At 38.2% G+C, this 18,762-nt stretch overlaps 1 protein-coding gene across 50 annotated transcripts in view; it reads right to left on the bottom strand.

Moving 5' to 3' along the window:
- The window catches only part of GTDC1 (glycosyltransferase like domain containing 1), a 376,361-nt gene that overhangs the window by 63,947 nt on the left and 293,652 nt on the right, over positions 1-18,762 (bottom strand). For 15 of the 50 annotated variants that reach the window (XM_074009026.1, XM_074009024.1, XM_074009002.1 and 12 more), the window contains one exon: positions 1,782-1,949. The exons of 34 other annotated variants lie outside the window; for them this stretch is intronic. In XM_074009026.1, the coding sequence (XP_073865127.1) occupies positions 1,782-1,949 (168 nt within the window). Of the gene's footprint in view, positions 1-1,781; positions 1,950-4,730; positions 4,902-18,762 lie in introns of those variants that run through there. One more of the 50 variants, XM_074009040.1, reaches the window with a different exon arrangement.

Genomic DNA, 18,762 nt, shown 5'->3' on the forward strand with positions numbered 1-18,762 from the left:
CTAAAGAAATGGAACAAATGGTAAGAGAAGGAACATCTGCACATATCTGGAAAACAATAAAGCAAGTGAAGTAACCTATTTATTTATGTCAGATAAAGAGTGCCAGGCAAGCTTAATAAGGATTGTAACAGAATCACAAGCTCAGCTTATGAAGGATTCACCAAAAAAAAAAAAAAAAAAAAAAAAAAGAAAAAAAGAAAAAAAGAAAAAAAGAAAAAAAAAATCAATGGGATTCAAACAACATATCTTCATTTTAGGAAACAGTATCATGACCCATCTTACTCATAAAATTCATTTATATTGGCCAGCATGCGAGCAAAATTGCAAATTAAAAGAGATGGGAGATTGGCTAAAGGGTTGTAAACAACAGCAATTGGTAACTGACAAGGAATTTAGCTGTGGGCAAGGTGCGAGGCCTGCGAGAACATTCCCTAAATGTTCTCAAGGATGAATAGAATCTCATGTTAAGACAGGTTGCAGATGACTGACTTGATAGGTGGTAGTGAATAGGGACATGGAAAGATGCAGAATACAAATAGGGGCAGTCACCAAAACAGTTTACAAATCTCATGAAATTGAAAACAATCAAAATAAACCTTGAATGCAATTAGGGCACATAAAAAACACCATTTAGACCATCCTGAATTGGACAAGATGAGCAAGAGCTGATTTGATTCAGTGAACTGATGCCATTTAGTTCTGGATCTTGTTGCACAGGGAAGGAAGATACTAAGTCTGTCAGGATAGAACCCTGTGCAAATGCTGATGTCATCTGGGGCACCTGAGAACTGTATATGTTTGAAAATTAGAGAGTGTTTAGAAGAGCAATAATAATAATCAAGGCAATGGAAAAAATGATTTATGAGGACAGATTAAAGGAGCTAACTATGAATAGCCTGGTTAAGTGACAACCAGAAGGGTACATAATAAGAGTCTCCAAGGAAAAAGAATAATTATTTAGCTTGGTACAAGGGGATGTAACTAGGAGCAACGAGATGAAATTAAGAATGGGAAAATTTAAGCTCAATTTCAAGAAAAACTCCCTGATGGTGTAATTTATTAGCTCATGGAATCAATTCCCTATGGAAATGTTACAGCTAGGGAAACTTAATAATAGAACTGGACAACCTACCAATAAATAATATAGATAACAATCTGGTACTTGAAAGAAGGTAGTTACAAGCTAGGTTTTCCTTGTTTATAGTATATTTTCATATTTTTCTTATAATCTATTCATTATAGTAATTGTCACCAAAAGAAGTACTTAGGCAATTAGCCAAATCTAGCAGGATACTTCCTTTAGTTGGGGAAAGTTAAAAACACTTTAGTTTTCATACACTTTGTGGTAAGAATGAAGGCAGACTCTGAAACATTTTTGTACTACTTTGTTACAATAAACCTAGTCTTGGCTGAACAACTGTATTAATAATTCTAAAAACAAAACAAAACCAACCACATCCACCATCCCACACAATCTATTCCGATTCTCTGTGCCATGAAACTCATATTTTCATAGACATGTTTAATATAAACAATTTATTGCCATAATAGAAATAAAAAAAACTTTATTTCAGCTTTACTAAATGTAGCTCTATGGTCAATTACTTCACATCAATACCAAGATCAAATAGGCATAATACTAACAAGCAGTTTGCTTAATAATAGTCACCACACTAATTAACCCATCCAGAACATTCTTAATCAGACACTATTTATAATGTACAGTTAAGAGAAGCCTGGCAATAATCTGTTCTATGCGAATAAAAAAAAGAAAATAATACCTTACTGATGGGGTGAAACTGGCTTTTCTATAGAACTGGACAGAATGTTTGTGCTGTCCTGGCATTAACTCAATAACGTGACTATGCAAATAGGCACATGTCTGAACACTTCCTTTCTCTTTCCCAGTTCCAACTCTGGTGGAGGTGCTAATGAGAAGAGAAAAGGTCCTGAGGTAAGAAGTGAAAGAGAGAAAAGAAAGGGTCAGAAGAAAAATAGTGATCCACATATGTCAGGTTTATCATTTAGTAATTTCCCCATTTCTCTTAAAGAAACTCTACTGTCCATCTTCCAGAATGCTTTTTCCTGTTTCCAAATCTCTTAGAAACTCCACCAGAACCTATTTTTATCTTTAGAAACATTCTGATTGCCGTAATCATTTCCAATGTGTTATTAGTCCTGGGATCTCCACTCCCAACTCCTTTCCAACCACTAGCCAATATGTAAAACAGAAACAGAGACCCTCTCCTGCTGCCCATCCTCTCAAACTCCTTTCCTCCCCACCTCTGTCTGCCAGTATGGTTCCAGAGGCATTGCCACAAAACCCCAGTACTATGTTGGGCAATGTTTAAAGACACAGCTGGAACAAGCACTTTCTAGACCTAAATGTATACCCCTTACCACAGACCCCATGTCCAAACACAAACCTAAGATCGACCTATAGGAATAACCAAAGGCCTTTGCCTTTTTCATATTAGCCAGGAAAAGACTAGATTTAAGAGCAGTTTTATATGCCACTAAGACTGATGGTAAGCAAAAGAAGTGCTCTGGGCACCTTAGCTTATTTCTGCTCTAGTCGAAAGGCTAGAGTATTTGCAGTTGATTCACGGAGGTAGTCAAAAGGCAGGCAATAAGGTTAACATGAAACAAGTCAACTTGGGACATTCATGTTGATTCATGTGCCACTGAAGAGAATATCATGGCTGAAACGCATGCCATGGTGGAATACACTCCTCACAACTGTCTTTTTGAGAGATTTTAATAAAAAGTACTTACTATAGTAAGTTCAACCTATAGAACCTCATAAATAAATGCCCAAGGGTAAAAGTCCATATGACAGAGATTATTAGTCATCTTATTTCTCAAAACACATTTGGAAGATAGCAGGTGAAAAAAATGATATTAATTAGTGTATGATTAAAGAGAAAGAAAGAGCGTGTGTAACTGATAAAAGATTATTCTGTATTTGAGTCAGTGAAGAGATATAAGGGTGTTAGTAACTGGAATAAGGAAACTGGCCTACATGGGGCAGACAAGGAGAGAGGGAGTTGATGAAGCTCAGCGTGTCTCACGTTCTAGCTCAGCTTTGGGGGACAGAGGAGTAGTAGAGCCACAGTGTTGTATCCCTCAGGCTGGTGTTTCACAGGTGTGTTTTGTGCAACATTGATTCCATGGGACACATGTAGATGTTGCACCAGAGATGGTTTTGTGGGAAAACAAGTTTGGAAAATGCTAAGTTAAATAAAGCTAAACATTTCTTTACTATAAACTTCCCAAAGTACATGTTACTGTATATTATAAATATGTTCATTCATTAACGCTTTTTGTTCATTCAGTAAGTACCTATTGAGCACCTAATACATGATGGGGATGTGATAATTGTTTTCCAAGCCTACTGGAGTAAGAAACCTGTCCGCCTCCTCCTCACGCACCCCTGGAGGACACAGCTTAAGAATTAATGGACAACAAAGGATACTCTGGGAAATACTACTCGAGGCCCTAGGAGGTGCATAGCCAGAGTCTGAGAAGCATGGGGCAGCCAGATGGGCAGTAGCATATTTAATATAATAGAGATTGCAAAAGGAATGAGAAATACATTTACGTGGGAAAATGATGAAAGCCAAATTTGAAGCCATACACCAATGTGACAGAACGGTAGACAAAAGGACGTCTAAAAGAAAGCAGGAGAACCAGTGAAAAACTGACAGAAAATATGGTTCAAGGCTAATATGGATGACAGCAGAAAAAATATCAACAGTTTTTATCAAAATGATTTCTGTAGATTCCTGGATAGAAACCAAATTGAGGAGAAGGAAAATAGAAATTAAAATAAATAACTTTTCCAAAACTAACTGCGAAGACACATTGAGGCAGTTCAGCAATCTAAGGCCTTGGGTGATTTACAACAAAAAACTATTCATTGTTGCCAAACAATGTGCTGGAAATTAATTATAAAATTAACATTTTTAGAATCTGGCCACATAAACAAATATCAAAGATAATTAAAAAATCATGCTAGCCCACATGTGTCCAATATATCACTTATATGATGAGCAGATTTATATAACCTATAAAGTATAAAAGAAAAAATTTTGATATGGCATTCTCATGCATACACATACACCCCCATTCCTCATCACACTATCTTCACTAAATAAAGGAATCAAAAGCAAGGAAACCCATCCCAATTTAAAACTAGATGTTTGGATACCACATCGTTAAACAGAAAGACACACTTATCCTTGACTGGTTGGCTGCAGTATGGCTGCATGCTCTTCTTTACTGGTAATGGCTAACAGCTAATATTCATAAAATAGGTGGCACATGTCTATGCAGGAGGTTTCAGTAAGAAACTCTGGCAGAATATTATTTAAATAAACTTGAATCACAGATGAGCCAATCATGATGCACACTGCACAAATGCTCTGGGGGAACACCAGCTAGCCCCACCGTGGCTGTGAGGCTATGTTGTTAAGTATTCAATGCTTGGTGACTGAAATTTTGCTTCTCATGGTACAAACTTTTAAAGCCAAGATGAAATATTGACAGCAGTCTGTGTCACAGGATACTAAGCAAGACTGTCTTGCTTGGACTATGAAGAATTTGTGATAAGATAGGAAAAACAGGATCCACAGAAACCAGCTGTAGTCAAAATTAACAAGCAAACCCTACTTATTGGCCTGAGTAATACATGCTGAAATGGAAAGAAAATTTGTAGTTATCAGACTGACCTCATTAGCCATGTCTGGTCCCAGGGCTACGACACTTAGCGAAGACAGCATCTTCCATTGAAAAGAGAATCTTCCATTGTTAAAAAGAGAAGCTTTAGCTTTCTCTTCTCTGCTTTAAAAGGTGCATCATTTCCTGATGTCTGTCCTTTCAACAGCTGGGATATATATGGGCTGTCATAAGGAAAAGATGGTTCTATTTCCAGCAGTCTATTCTTTTATATTTTTATTTCCCACTACCATTTCTAAGAGTCATTTCTGAAAATCTAACACTTTCCAGATAACCTCATTTATACCATTTGCTTATATGGCCTCTTCTGGCAATACGGTTTATGTGATTAGCATTATTTAACTTAAATAATTATGCCTAAATTCCCCATTCTCTCTTAATTGCGAAGTGTTTTACATTGTATACATTGCTAATTTAACTGCCTACTAGTATGAGCAGTTTGTCTTATTCAATTTTATAAAATCCCTTTAGGATATATTCCTCCCACGCAGAAAATTTAAGGTCCTTATGAATGTATGAGAATAAGAAAAGCTACCTTACATGTTGCCAGAACAAATGTTTATCAAACCCAGAGCCATCCTTGCTAACATATGTACACTCACTTCTCACGATCCCCACTCCCCCCTAAAAAGAGCTCTCTAAGAACAACAACAAAACTCTCTCGTTTACACAAGGTTTACTCTAGTAATTCAACACAGTTTGGCAGAGTCCTAGGCTAAACTGAAAACAGGAAATCTTTATTTTCCTACCTCCACTTTAAAGCATTCTCCGCCCACTGGTGGTCAGTTTCCTAAGGTCTTTATACTACTTTCTGAGTGCCCAGGTAACTCCCAATACCCACCCACCCCCCACCCACCACTGCCACTATGGGTCTCCTTGCAGCCTGTCTTGAAACTAAGTCCCACTTTGGATCCAGCTCTGAATCATGCTGGGCTCTGTGTTATTGGTCGTGTTGGAAACTAATCTTAAATTGTCACAATGCACTCATCATATTTGGTGTTCAATGCGTTATACCTTTCAACAGAGGCAATATCTTAATTCAACAGAAGTAATCACAAATGGGATATGTTCAGGTACCACAGTAAGCCTGTGAAGATTATTTTAGGGGACAGATAAAGAAATCTCTATGAAGCACCTCAAGTTACTCCACTCAAGCAACAGGTATGTTGAAGTGGAGAGAATACAGGCTGTGTTGGTACACAGGATTACACTGGCACTTCCTCAATTTTGGAGTTTATTCAAATCAGTTTATTTCTCTGAACCTCAGTTTTCTAATCTGTAAACTAGGATAGTAATATCCGCTCTTGTAAATTTCTCGAGAGCATTAAAAAGGAGAACATGTGTCGGGCATGACATGTTGTAGGAGCTTACTAAATCTAAGTAAACTCGCCAATCCTTGTTCCCCTTCATGATGTCCATATTTAAGCCACACTGAATAACACTACATTCCCTAGTCAGTCAGTGAACGAGTCACAGAGTTGACTCAGTTAGCAAATATTCATTCAAAAAATATTTAAGATCTTTCTATGTGTAAGAGGTTGTGTCTGCACTATGAAGCTTTTAGTATGTGAAGTGACATTTTATACATACTGATTTTGGTTTGTTAGCCCCGAAATTGTAAATTACCCATATAATCTTTAAACTAAACTGTGTTTACTAAACTATGTTACCTCTATCACTCAAGTGACCTAACTTTTTCCAAACTTAATAATTTGCTCATCATTTTTTCTATTTGTAACTCAGAAGCCAAGTTTCAAAAGCTTCTATTTATTCACCTCATTTAATATGACGATGGTATAGAACAATAAAAGATTTTCCCAATATAGATCTGAAGTAATCTCTTCCAAGCAAGAGGAAGTAGTTGTTTCCCATGTACATTTGCTCTACTTTCTATGTAAGAATTTACCTTATTCACAAGTGTTCTCGTTACCTTTGGAATCAAATGTCTCCTATAGCATCAATAAAGCAGATGGAAACCCTAAAAATTGTCTCTCATCATGTGTTCTATTCCATGATTTTTTTAGGGGAAGCCATTACTTGGAGGTTGAAAATAGGATGGGAAAATGTACTGGTATTGAAGAAAGGATCAGTTTCCTCCTTCCAAACACATACAAGAATTCTCCTAGGACAGTGTTTCCAACTGGAGAGTCTCCTTTGGAACATGACATGATTTTACTGAATACTATGGTAGAAAAACAGCAATGGGACAACACTATGATGGATCAAATTTCCTGAACAGAGTATCAGAAAAGTAACAGAGAAGGAGACACTATATTTATGTTGATAGACAGTGACAAAAATATACTATTATGAAAGATGAACAAGCTATCAAAACTGATGAGAAAATTTGGGGAATAAAAAGGAGAAAATGTATGTGAATTTTATTCTAAAACCAAATGTTCCTTCTTTTTTTTTTTCATTTCTTTCTTTTTTTTATTTTATTTAAAGAGTCTCACTCACTCTGTCGCCAGGCTAGAGTGCAGTGGCACGGTCCTGGCTCACTGCAACTTCCATCTCCCGGGTTCAAGCAATTCTCCTGCCTCAGCCTCCTCAGTAGCTGGGACTACAGGCATGTGCCACCATGCCCAGGTAATTTTTGTATTTTCAGTAGAGATGGGGTTTCACCATGTTGGCCAGGATGGTCTCGATCTCTTGATCTTGTGATCCATCCGCCTCGGCCTCCCAAAGTGCTGGGATTACAGGTGTGAGTGACTGAACCCAGCCCAAATGTTACTTTTTAAAAAATTAAAATAAATAAAAAAATTTAAAGATTTATGTTTCAGGGCCGGATGCAGTGGCTCACGCCTGTAATCCCAGCACTTTGGGAGGCCGAGGTGGGCAGATTGCGAGGTCAGGAGATCAAGACCATCCTTGCTAACACCGTGAAACCCTGTCTCTACTAAAAATACAAGAAATTAGCCAGGCCTGGTGGCGGATGCCTGTTGTCCCAGCTACTCCAGAGGCTGAGGCAGGAGAATGTTGTGAACCCGGGAGGCGGAGCTTGCAGAGAGCTGAGATGGCGCCACAGGACTCCAGCCTGGGCGACGGAGCGAGACGCCATCTCAAAATAAATAAATAAATAAATAAATAAAATAAAAAATAAAAAAAGATTTGTGTTTCAGGAAAGGAGTTTTTCTTTAAAATTTGGTTGTGAATAAAGTAATTTAATTTTTCTAAACCTGAGTTTTCTCATCTGTACAATAAGAAAGGCTAGTCCTGGACTTTTCACAGAGGTGAGGATTAAGCATCTAATCAAGTCTAATGATTATCTTATTATTATGAGGCAAAATGGCATAAAGGGGTCTAGGCATATTGACTGGTTGTAAATTCAGGGCTCTGTCACTTTTTAGCTGACCTGAGGTAAGTCTTTTCTCTAAGAATCAGTTATGTCATCTGTAAAATGGGGATAACAGTAAGACTGCCTTGCAGAATTATGTTTCCATGTTGCTTGGCACATATTAAGAACTCAGTTATTACTGACCATTATTTTTTATTATTGATAATAGTGATGAAGATCATCATGGCATTTAATCACTATGAGAGAAACACTCAACATTCTAAAAACTCTAGTCCAAGACTCCACTGGCCCTTTCATAGTTGAGCCTACTTTATAAACTAGAGACCCATGCCTTCTTCAAGACATATTTTTCTTATTAGTTCTTATAGTTTTGCCATCCACTTAAGGCAGGTACTTTTAATGTCACCTTCTTTTCCTTTGTATACGAATCAAGGAATTGTACTCACGCATAGAGATACATTAATTGCAAAAAGGTCCAATGTTATTAATTAAACTAATATATTCCTCCATTTCTATTATGTCTTTCCTATGATACTGTTTTCTGCCTTTTACTTTTCCTTGTCTTTACTTATATTCCTTCATTTTTCTGAGAGGTTCTCTCATTTTCCTTCTTAAAGCTGCATAAACCAGGAAAATAAAACCAGGAAATTTAAAACTTCAGTTTCCAGATCTCTGAAGCATGAACAGATGGACATCAAAAATCTAGTCTTTTTTTCTTTTTCATTTGCCTATCCACAACCTGAATATATCAAAATTACCAGCAAAGCCAACTTTCAACATAACCACCTTTTTTTTTTTTCTTTTGGCTCCCACATTAAATGTTAGGACACTAAGTACTGATTCAATTCAAATTGATTATACTGCTATCTAATTTTCAAGCCACAGAAACTGACCTCATCCAGAATTAATATTGGAAGACATTATTTTGTTAATTTTACATTTGAAATAAAACCTTTAAGTATACAAAATGAGGTATAAACACTTCTACTTACTTTAGCTTTTCTACACTTTTTAGTAGTTCTTAGTTCAGAAAAAGGGAGTAAAAATAAAACAGATGGATAAATTTGAAATATCTGACTTGCTGGGCCATTACTTATAATTACAATATAAGCAAGGCTTGAAGGCAAAGACAGCAAATACTCAGTGAAAACACTGAGTGAAAAAGGTTCAGAGAAAGAAACAGTCATTCCTCATTCAACAAAAATTAAAAGTGCCTATTATGTGCCAGGTAAATTAGCTAAGATGTCCTCATGGAACATATAATGTGGCAGGTGCTTCAATCAGGAAAGAATTAGGTGATACAAATGAGAGCCCAGCCCTAGAAAGGGAGTTAGTGCCAGGGAAGGCTCTGTAGAGAGGCTGATCTTAAGCCGTGACCTCCATGATAATTAGAAGTTAGCCAGGTATGGGAGCAAGAGCTGGGATGTGCTTAGAGTAACAGCATGTGCATAAAGCCCAGGGCAAGAGAGAACGTGGTTCAGAGACAAAAAGCAAAATATGGCCAGAGCATTGACTGGGCAGAGATAGATGGGAAAGTGTGGGGAGGGAAGGGACAAAGATGAGGCTTGCAAAATAAGCAGGGAGAGGCCTTTCTTTCCTTAATGATACAAGTGACGGGTCAGAGTGGGTCTGAATAAACATTCAGGATATGGCTTGAATGGACCGGGGCAAACATGCCAGAGCAAACACCAATGTTCAATCTTCCCTTGTCTTTTCAATTCCTACTAAAATAATGGTAGGGAATTTATTTAAAAGGCATAGGCTCACAAGGATAAAATGAAAAACTGGGAAGGACAGCAATGGAAAAGAATGTGAACCAAATTTCAGAAGATGGAAAGCAGATGGATGAGTGATGGTTGAGCAGAGAGGAGGAGGCAGAATTGTCCATAAGCATGCAGGGTTTTTTTTTGTGTGTGTGTGTATGTAGTTTTAGCCAAGAATAAGGTTGCGTGTTCCACAGAAACTCTGAAAGGCTCAGGAATTTATCAGTCCAGGTTCCTCTATATAGAGGGGCACTTGTGGAGCAAAACTGAAAACAGAAGAATTGATAGTGATTTTACATAGAGAGAAAACAAACCCCTTGATAACTTCTCTAAGCCCATGCAGCTCCCACTTCAACAGCAGAAAGGATGCTTCCTAACTTGAGGGGTTAAACCGGAGACCAGGGGAGGCCAAAGGCAAGAGTGAGTGAAGTGAAAGTACACCCATTCATTGGTGATGTTTCTCCAGAACCTATCGCCTATTTGGCTCCCAGATAGCTGGAGATTCCCCTTCTAGTAAATTATGTAAGAGCCTTTCTCTGGAAACTAACTAAACTGACTTACTGAAACTGAAATGTGGGGATGCCACAACAAAATAATTGAATTTGTTTGTTCATTCCATGAAAAAGGTCACCAGTCAACAAGTCCTGTCTCTGAACAGAGAACTTCTAATCATCTGTCACAGTCTTGCTCTCTGATATGAATGGACAGCCAGGAACCACCAGCCATTTGAAGAAAACTCATAACATGAAATAAACAAGACAAAGCATAAGGAAGGAACTTGTGATATGTAAGTGCTGGAAAGGGAAAAGCATGGTCCCTTTAAGTGATAGGGAATGGGGGAAGGGAAGTGCTGGGTAGAGGAGGGTGGGGTCCATGGCTAGGGCTAAACCTCCATGAACCTAGGTGAGGACAGGCATTTCCTGCCTAAATGTTGCATTTCCCAAGACACCCTGGCCTGCCAAGCCCCCATCCTGTGCCTATAAAAACCCCGAGACCCCAGCAGGCAGACACACAGGCAGCTGAATATTGAGAGAAGCACATCAAGGGAGGAACACACGAGTGGCTGGACATCCAGAGGAACTCACCGACAGGCACCGGGTGTGATCGATTCTTCCGGTACTCCAAGGAAAGAACCCAGGATACAGAAAGCCCTCTGACCTTGCGACAAGGTAGAGGTTTAATTGAGATGGTTAAGACAAGGCGCCGATAGCAAAACTAAAAGAGCACCCTGTAACACATGCCCACTGGGGCTTTAGCTGTAAACACACACCCCTAGATACTGCCATGGGGTCAGAGCCCCACAGTCTCCCTGTCTGTATGCTCTCCTAGAGGTTTGAGCAGTGGGGCACTGAAGAAGCAAGTCACACCCCCACTGTACACCCTGGGAGGGGAACAAGGGAACTTTTCCCGTTTCACTTGGAAGAAACTGAGACAAGGTATAGAACAGAAGAAAACTAAAAAAAAAAAAATCCTATAAGAAATATCCACATTGATAATTGAATCCATGGCAGAAAAGACAAATGCAGTAAGAAAGGACATCCAAGAACAAGAAAGAGTGCTTGCAATTAAAAATATCATAACCAAAAAATAAATAAATAAATAAATAATCAATGGAAGCGCTGAATGATAAAGTGGAGAAAATCTTGTAGAAAGCAGAACAAAAAGATAAACAAAAAGGAGGAGGATGGGAAAAGAGAAAAATAAGGTCAATTTAGGGGTTGAAGAAAGTGAATACCAAGAAAATAGTGTGGGAAGAAAATCAAAGAAAAAAATATAAGAAATTTATTTTTACTGATGGACTCAGTTCTTAGAATAATAAAGGAACCAAAATTCAATCCAAGTAGGATCATTATAGAATTTCAGAATATCAGAAGTAAACCAGAAGGTCCTAATACCTTTTGGGTGATGGAGCAAGGAAAGTCAGACGCAAGCAGTCAGAAAAAGACTGCCGTCAGACTTCTCAGGAGGAAGTTTAAAAAGCAGAAAACAATGAAACATGACCTCAAAATTTTAAAATAAATAATTTTAAATAAGAGTTCAATAGTCAAATATCAATCAAATGTGAGGTAGGCTAGAGGCATTTTCAGGCAGTCAAGTCTCTTATGTACCCTTTTTCTTGAGCAGATACTGGTGGATGTGCTCCTCTATAAGCAAAAAGTAAACCAAGCTTCCTTGAAAGACATAGAATCCAGGATATAGTTGACCCAAGGGCCCAAAGAGCAAATAGAACAAACAGGAGCAAGAGAATTGAGGCCTCCAGGAAGGTAGAATCCAAGAAAAAAAATGGAAATGATAGGTTTCCTAATGTGGCCAGCATTGAGCAGACGAATTAGTGACAGTGACAGAGCTTGGGAATGGATTTGTTGATAGTGACAAAGAAACCAAGCAAAAAAACCCAAAGTAATAATTAGCTCCAGTAAAAAATGAAGAGTTGTTTGGGAAAGGAAATCTAATCATAGAACACAATGAGGCTCAGCAGGGAACACTTTTTACATAGTAATAATGCTGTAAACACAATATTTATTTAACAAAAAGTTGAGATATAGTCATATTGGAAAAATAGGGTAAGGGAAAATGTGTGTATGAGTCCACGCTTATAAAAGAGAGCAAACTAAATCATTTCCAAAGGCAGGAAAGTCAATAGATTTCACACATTTAAAAAAATCAAGAAATAGCAAGATAAGAAATGACTACAATTCTCTCAGAGTATCCTCTGAGGAAGGTATGGGGCATGGGGGTAGGGAGGACTGAGGAAGATGATTTTGCTTTTTATTATAAAACTTTTGTGTACTCTCTGATCTTTTAAAACTAAATACATGCATTATCTTAGGGATTCATGATTTTTGTAATCTCTGGAAATATTGTGCAAAAATCTATTTGAATATTGCCGCTTAAAATTTTTTCTATTTTTTTCCGTCTGGAACTCCTATTAGACATATGTTGGATTCTCATCTTTTAAGATTTTAACATCTCTTTCCTATTTTCTTTTTTTAAAAATTTACATATATAAATATAAATATAAATATATATATGTGTGTGTGTGTGTGTATATATATAAAAAAATAAATGATGGGGTCTTGCTCTGTTGCCTGGGCTGGAGTGCAGTGGCATGATCACAGCTCAATGAAGCTTCCAATTTCTAGGCTCAAGCAATTCTCTTGCCTCAGTCTCCCAAGTAGTTGGGACTGCAGACTCATGCCACTATGCTCAACATCTTTCCTATTTTCAATTTCTTCCTCCATTTTGTTATATTCTTTTAAATTTTTACTATCTAGCTTCTAGGTTGTCAATTCTCTCTCTCCCTGTTTTATTTTTTGAGATGAAGTGTTGCTCTGTCGCCAGGTTGTAGTGCAGGGGCGCGATCTCAGTTCACTGCCACCTCCGCCCCCCACGTTCAAGCAATTCTCCTGCCTCAGCCTCCCGAGTAGCTGGGACTACAGACGCCCAGCTAATTTTTGTATGTTTAGTAGAGACAGGGCTTTACCATGATGGCCAGGATGGTCTTGATCTCCTGACCTTGTGATCCGCCCACCTCGGCCCCTCAAAGTGTTGGGATTACAGGCCTGAGAATATAATTTTCTCTTTATCAATGTGTGTAATACTTAGCATGTCCACTGAGTTAATTTTGATGAATATATAAAAATTCTATTTAGTCCTTTAAATCATATGCATTTTTTATGGCCTATTTTTTTATTTCTCATGTTTTCGATTTATTTCTTATACCACTATTTTTTTTTTTTTTTTTTGAGACGGAGTCTTGCTCTGTCGCCCAGGCTGGAGTGCAGTGGCGCAATCTCGGCTCACTGCAAGCTCCGCCTCCTGGGTTCACGCCATTCTCCTGCCTCAGCCTACCGAGTAGCTGGGACTACAGGCGCCCGCCACTGCGCCCGGCTAATTTTTTGTATTTTTAGTAGAGACGGGGTTTCACCATGGTCTCGATCTCCTGACCTTGTGATCCGCCCACCTCGGCCTCCCAAAGTGCTGGGATTACAGGCGTATACCACTATTTTAAAACCTACTTTATCTTCTCTATCCTGAAGTCCTAGTATCTGAAGTTCGTGAGAGTCTAATCCTATAGTGAGTTATTAGAGCCGGTTTCCGACTTGCTTAAAGTCAGAAACTTTTGAACTAGATAATGGATAGGACACATCAGAAGAGAAGGTTTTGTGAAGAGGTGAGGAAGGTGACAAGTTCACTTTTAGGCATTACTCAGCATGACTTGGAAGAGCTATTGATGCACCAAAGTGAGTCAATGGAAAGAGGTCTGAATCCAGGTTTTATTTTTTCCTTAAAAAGAAAAAAAACAAAAAAAAACAAAAAAGAACTAGTCTTCTAAAGTCTAAGATATTTACTTAAGCTGTTAGGCAACCAGCAGGTATTTATAGAGTGCCCATGCAAACTCAAATCTCTGCTCTTATGGGAAAAATAATTAGAAGAAAAATCAGACCTTTTAACATTCTATGGCTAAATTTCCCTCTTCTGAGCTTTGAAAAATTTTTGCACGTTGGTTGTTTAAAGATCACAATAATCCACGGTCTTCTTTCAGAATATAGTGAACATTATTGTGAGGTTCAACATTATTTGCAGAAGAGTTTTTTACTTTCCACCTTGAAACATTTTTTCTTTGAAAAGTAAGTTCACGAATATGGGCAAATATGCTCAGTAGAGACTTAATATGGATTCAGAGTTTGTGTTAATGTTATTGTGGCTCAGAGCCACAAAGATGCACAAACATCTCTATAAACACTAACATGGGTATAAATGAAAACTATATACCTTTAATCACATAATACATATTCCAGAAAAGGTATTATTCAATGGAGTTCTCATATAAAATAAAAAATTTTCTTGTAAATTAAAAAGGTAATTATTCCATTATTTAGATGTATCGAGAGTCTGCATGGGCTATCTTCAAGTATAGTGTGTATCACCTGAACTGTCAATACATGCTGTAGTTTATACACACTTAACAATTCAGCAATGTATGCCAGGGTATAACTGAGTCCTAATGGTGTCAAAGGCTGGATTATTCTAGAACTAGACATTAGTTTGGGAATACAGACAGCAAATGGCCAGATGGCCCTGCAGTAAACTGTTGAAGGCCATTTAAAACCAATCCATGTGTAGATGTATTTCAACAGAGAATTATATGCAACAAATCGATGAGACACTAAAAATTGTGTTACGATATCTTTGTTAAGCCAGAAATAACATTCCAATTTTATAGGACTCGAACTAAAGCAAATCTTATTCTTTACTTCCCTGTGTAAATAAATGAGCAAAACCAACTCTGTTGTCTAGCAGGTTTATGGCCCACAGTACGTGCTCACTATGCAGTTGCTGAATGAATGAATGCCTTGGTATGATGAAGTGGAAAAGGTTATGCATACACTATTCTCTCCTTTTCTGGGTCCTGAATGTTTCTGTATACTGCTGTGTGGTTTGGTAATTTGAGTATGTTTTATTTAGGTGGCTTGCATATGTGAAGTGGAAAGAGGTAAGGTTGGTTGAAGGGTAATTATTTCTTGATGGAAGAATATAAAAAGTATAAACAGATCAGCTATTGCTTAAGCAAACTCAGCTCTTCATTCCTGATCTACAATGCAAATGGTATACAAAATAAGGTTTCATTAAAGAGTGACTGTCACATCAACAGGAAAGAGAATGAAGACCTGCTATGCAGTATTATTAGATATATTGAATTTGTTGTCACTAAGATCAACAAAATACTGCTTTGAAGGACTACACACTGTGACATAGAAATTGCTTTGCTACATAGAACACTCCTTTGATATAATTTTTTTTTTCATTTTATTGTAATGGGGTTATACTTCCAGAAGAAATGAATATCAATTTATTGATGACTTGGACTACTATTTAAAGAGTAATACACCAATTAGAAAGCATCTGTGATAACTAACAATCTATTTTGAAAGAAAAAAAAATTAGAATCTTTCTATTACATGATATCCCCATCACATGAAATAACTTCATTATCGTAGGATGTGGAATGGGACTTTTCCTATCATCTTGGTATTTCAGTTGAGGCTCTAATGCTGAGGATTAATACCTACAAACACTAAACAGAGGTGCCAGGCACACCTCTGCAGGACTTGCTAAAGACAGAAATATTATCTGTAAAATATTCTTACCCCATCACTCTCTAACAGCCTATATAAGAAAAGGGTAGAGACTGGGATGCCTGCCAGGAGAGGGGCTGGCATCTCTTTCCCCAAGCTGGATGGCTGCCAAACTGCCGAAACTCAACACCTGCCTCCTTCCACTCCTAGAACAGAGCACAGAATTCTTGGGAGAACCTACTGCATGCTTCCTAAAATATAGGGCATAGATCATGGTGATGGCCCTGATTTGAGATTCTGAAGCTAGGAGACTGACCGAAGTTGTCAACATGGCATGTCAAGGAGAAAGACAAGCAATGGAATTAGTGTCTATTTTTACCATTTGTAAGGAAGAAGACGACTGATGTGTTTTCCTCTGGGTCTAGTGGTGCGGGGAGGGAGCTAGGCTTACACAGTATTGAAAGGACCATGTTTTAAGAAAACTGGGCCTGTAAGGCAAGGTACATGTAAGTGGGGTATGATCTGAGAAAAGGAGGTGATTAGAAGTCACCCAGACAGGGTTTCATCCATGACAGACGTACTACCTCTGTGTATGAGGTCTCCACAGGTGTGTCTCAAAAGAACATAACTAAGTGCCATACAAAAGACCCAACCAAAGGCATCTGATACCTAAGAGAGGCCCTCAAACAGCACCAGCTATGTAACTAGCTTACTCCCCTTTTCTCTCATCCCTCCTCCCAGTCTAGTCCCTACTTTAGAAGCCTGAAGGAGAGGGGAGAAGGCATGAACAGATGTGTAAGTAACTGATCTGTTGAACAGGTTGGACTTTATAGGGTATAATGAGGGAGCAGTTTTAGTTTCCCTTCCACCATTGCCTTCAATCACACTCTCAGATCATCTTCTTGTGGGTGACAACATGGGAAGACACTATGGCTTTCTGGCTTGTGGCTAATTTCTTCTGGTACTGTTAGCATGTTTTTCTCCTTCCTACATTATAATCTAAGGTTAGAAGAGGCCTTTTCAAGCACAGTGCTAAAGGTAGAAACCACAAAAGAAAAGAATGGACTTGGTCGGGAGCGGTAGCTCATGCCTATAATTCCAGCACTTTGGGAGGCCGAGGCAGGTGGATCAACTGAGGTCAGGAGTTTGAGACTAGCTTGGCTAACATGGTGAAACCCCGTCTCTACCAAAAATACAAAAAATTAGCCAGGCATGGTGGCACACACCTGTAATCCCAGCTACTTGGGAGGCTGAAGCAGGAGAATTGCTTGAACCCAGGAGGCGGAGGTTGCAGTGAGCTGAGACTGCACCACTGCATTCCAGTCTGGGTGACAGAGCAAAACTCCGTCTCAAAAAAAAAAAAGAATGGACTCATCTGTGTAAAATGAAATAATATATCACAAATTTCATAAATACAACTGAAAGACAACCCACAAAACTGTAAGAAATATTTGTAACATACACAACAGAGTTAATCAGTTAACTCTAGGAAATCAGTGGGGGCTCACTGTCAGATTCAATTAGCTCCCTCTACTAGATGACCTAGTAGCTGTGTGACTTCAGGTGATTCACTTAACATCTCCGGGCTTCAGTTTCCTTTTCTAAAAAGGGGGATATAATACCATTACTGACATTAGTGGGTTGTGGGGAGGATTAAATAAGCTAATTTATGTAAAGCACTTAGCACAGCATCCAGGCAAGAGTATGTACTCAAATAAACCTCAGCCTTTTATCCTCATTACCATCATCAAATCTCCAAGTGGCAAGTGATGGTAGTAAAAATTGATTTGTAACCATTCTTCCCCTATTTTGTCTGTATTAGCATAGTTTTCCAGAATAAGCATGTGTTACTTTGGTAGGGAAGATACACAAACTATTTCAATTTAAAAATAAGAATAAAGTCATTTGTGAGCCTCTGCCAACGTTACAAAGTAGAGAAAAGCAGCTGCAGTTTCTTACTTGGGCTATAGATGATCCTCCTGTTCAATTTGTTGTACATAATGTCCCTGTGCTATTGGATAGGCAAGGTGGTTCTCCTCCAATGGAGGCAAGAGCCATCTGGTCATTCATTGATAGAAATAAATATCTGATTACCAATTACGTTTCCACTGATTAGTATATACACATACAAGATACGCAAAAGATACAAGGGCCTTAGAAAACAGTCACAGGAATAGAATCAAACATTTTGTATCACAGCATTGTATTATGTTGTCACATCGGGTTTTACTTGTTTATCATATCACCTCATTTACCCTAATGAAAAATTACTCCTCGGACTCAGTTTCCTTTACTGGCTTCACCATTCATTCTGGGCACAATTTTATAAAAATAAGGCAAATGGAAAGATACTGATGTCACTGTCAGATGAAGCAAAACCACATGAGAGGCCCTGGCTCTGGTGCTCATTTAGGTTAGGTTGAAGTAAGAGGGAAGAAGTTCTGGGATGTATGTGTCACAGTATTTCAAATGGCTGCCTTCCGCAAACAAGCTCAATTTACAAGAGAAGCACACATAAGGTAGAGGAGGGTTTCAAGTTTTAAACTATGTTACTAAGTACACATTTGGTTCTAAACTTTAAAGCAGCGCTGAATTGCATTTGGATAGAGTTATAGCATTGCTTTAAACACACACGCACACCCAGAGACACACACCATGGAGGTAATCCAGTTACTCCTGCAGCACAGATGTGCACAAGAATGCTCTAAGTGATTAAGATAGGGCTTTAAAGTTAGTTAATTAGAAACATCTCTTTTTCTATGATCAACACTGATATCAGCTTGAGTTCTGGTTGGTGGAACTTAAATTTCAATCTAGATTTAAATGTTAAGATGCACTTTGGACTTGCTCTTGTGCTGTAGAATTGGCTTAGCGTGGGGGCCAT

Source organism: Macaca fascicularis, chromosome 12 (genome assembly GCF_037993035.2).
Source record: "Macaca fascicularis isolate 582-1 chromosome 12, T2T-MFA8v1.1".
NCBI lineage: Eukaryota > Metazoa > Chordata > Mammalia > Primates > Cercopithecidae > Macaca > Macaca fascicularis.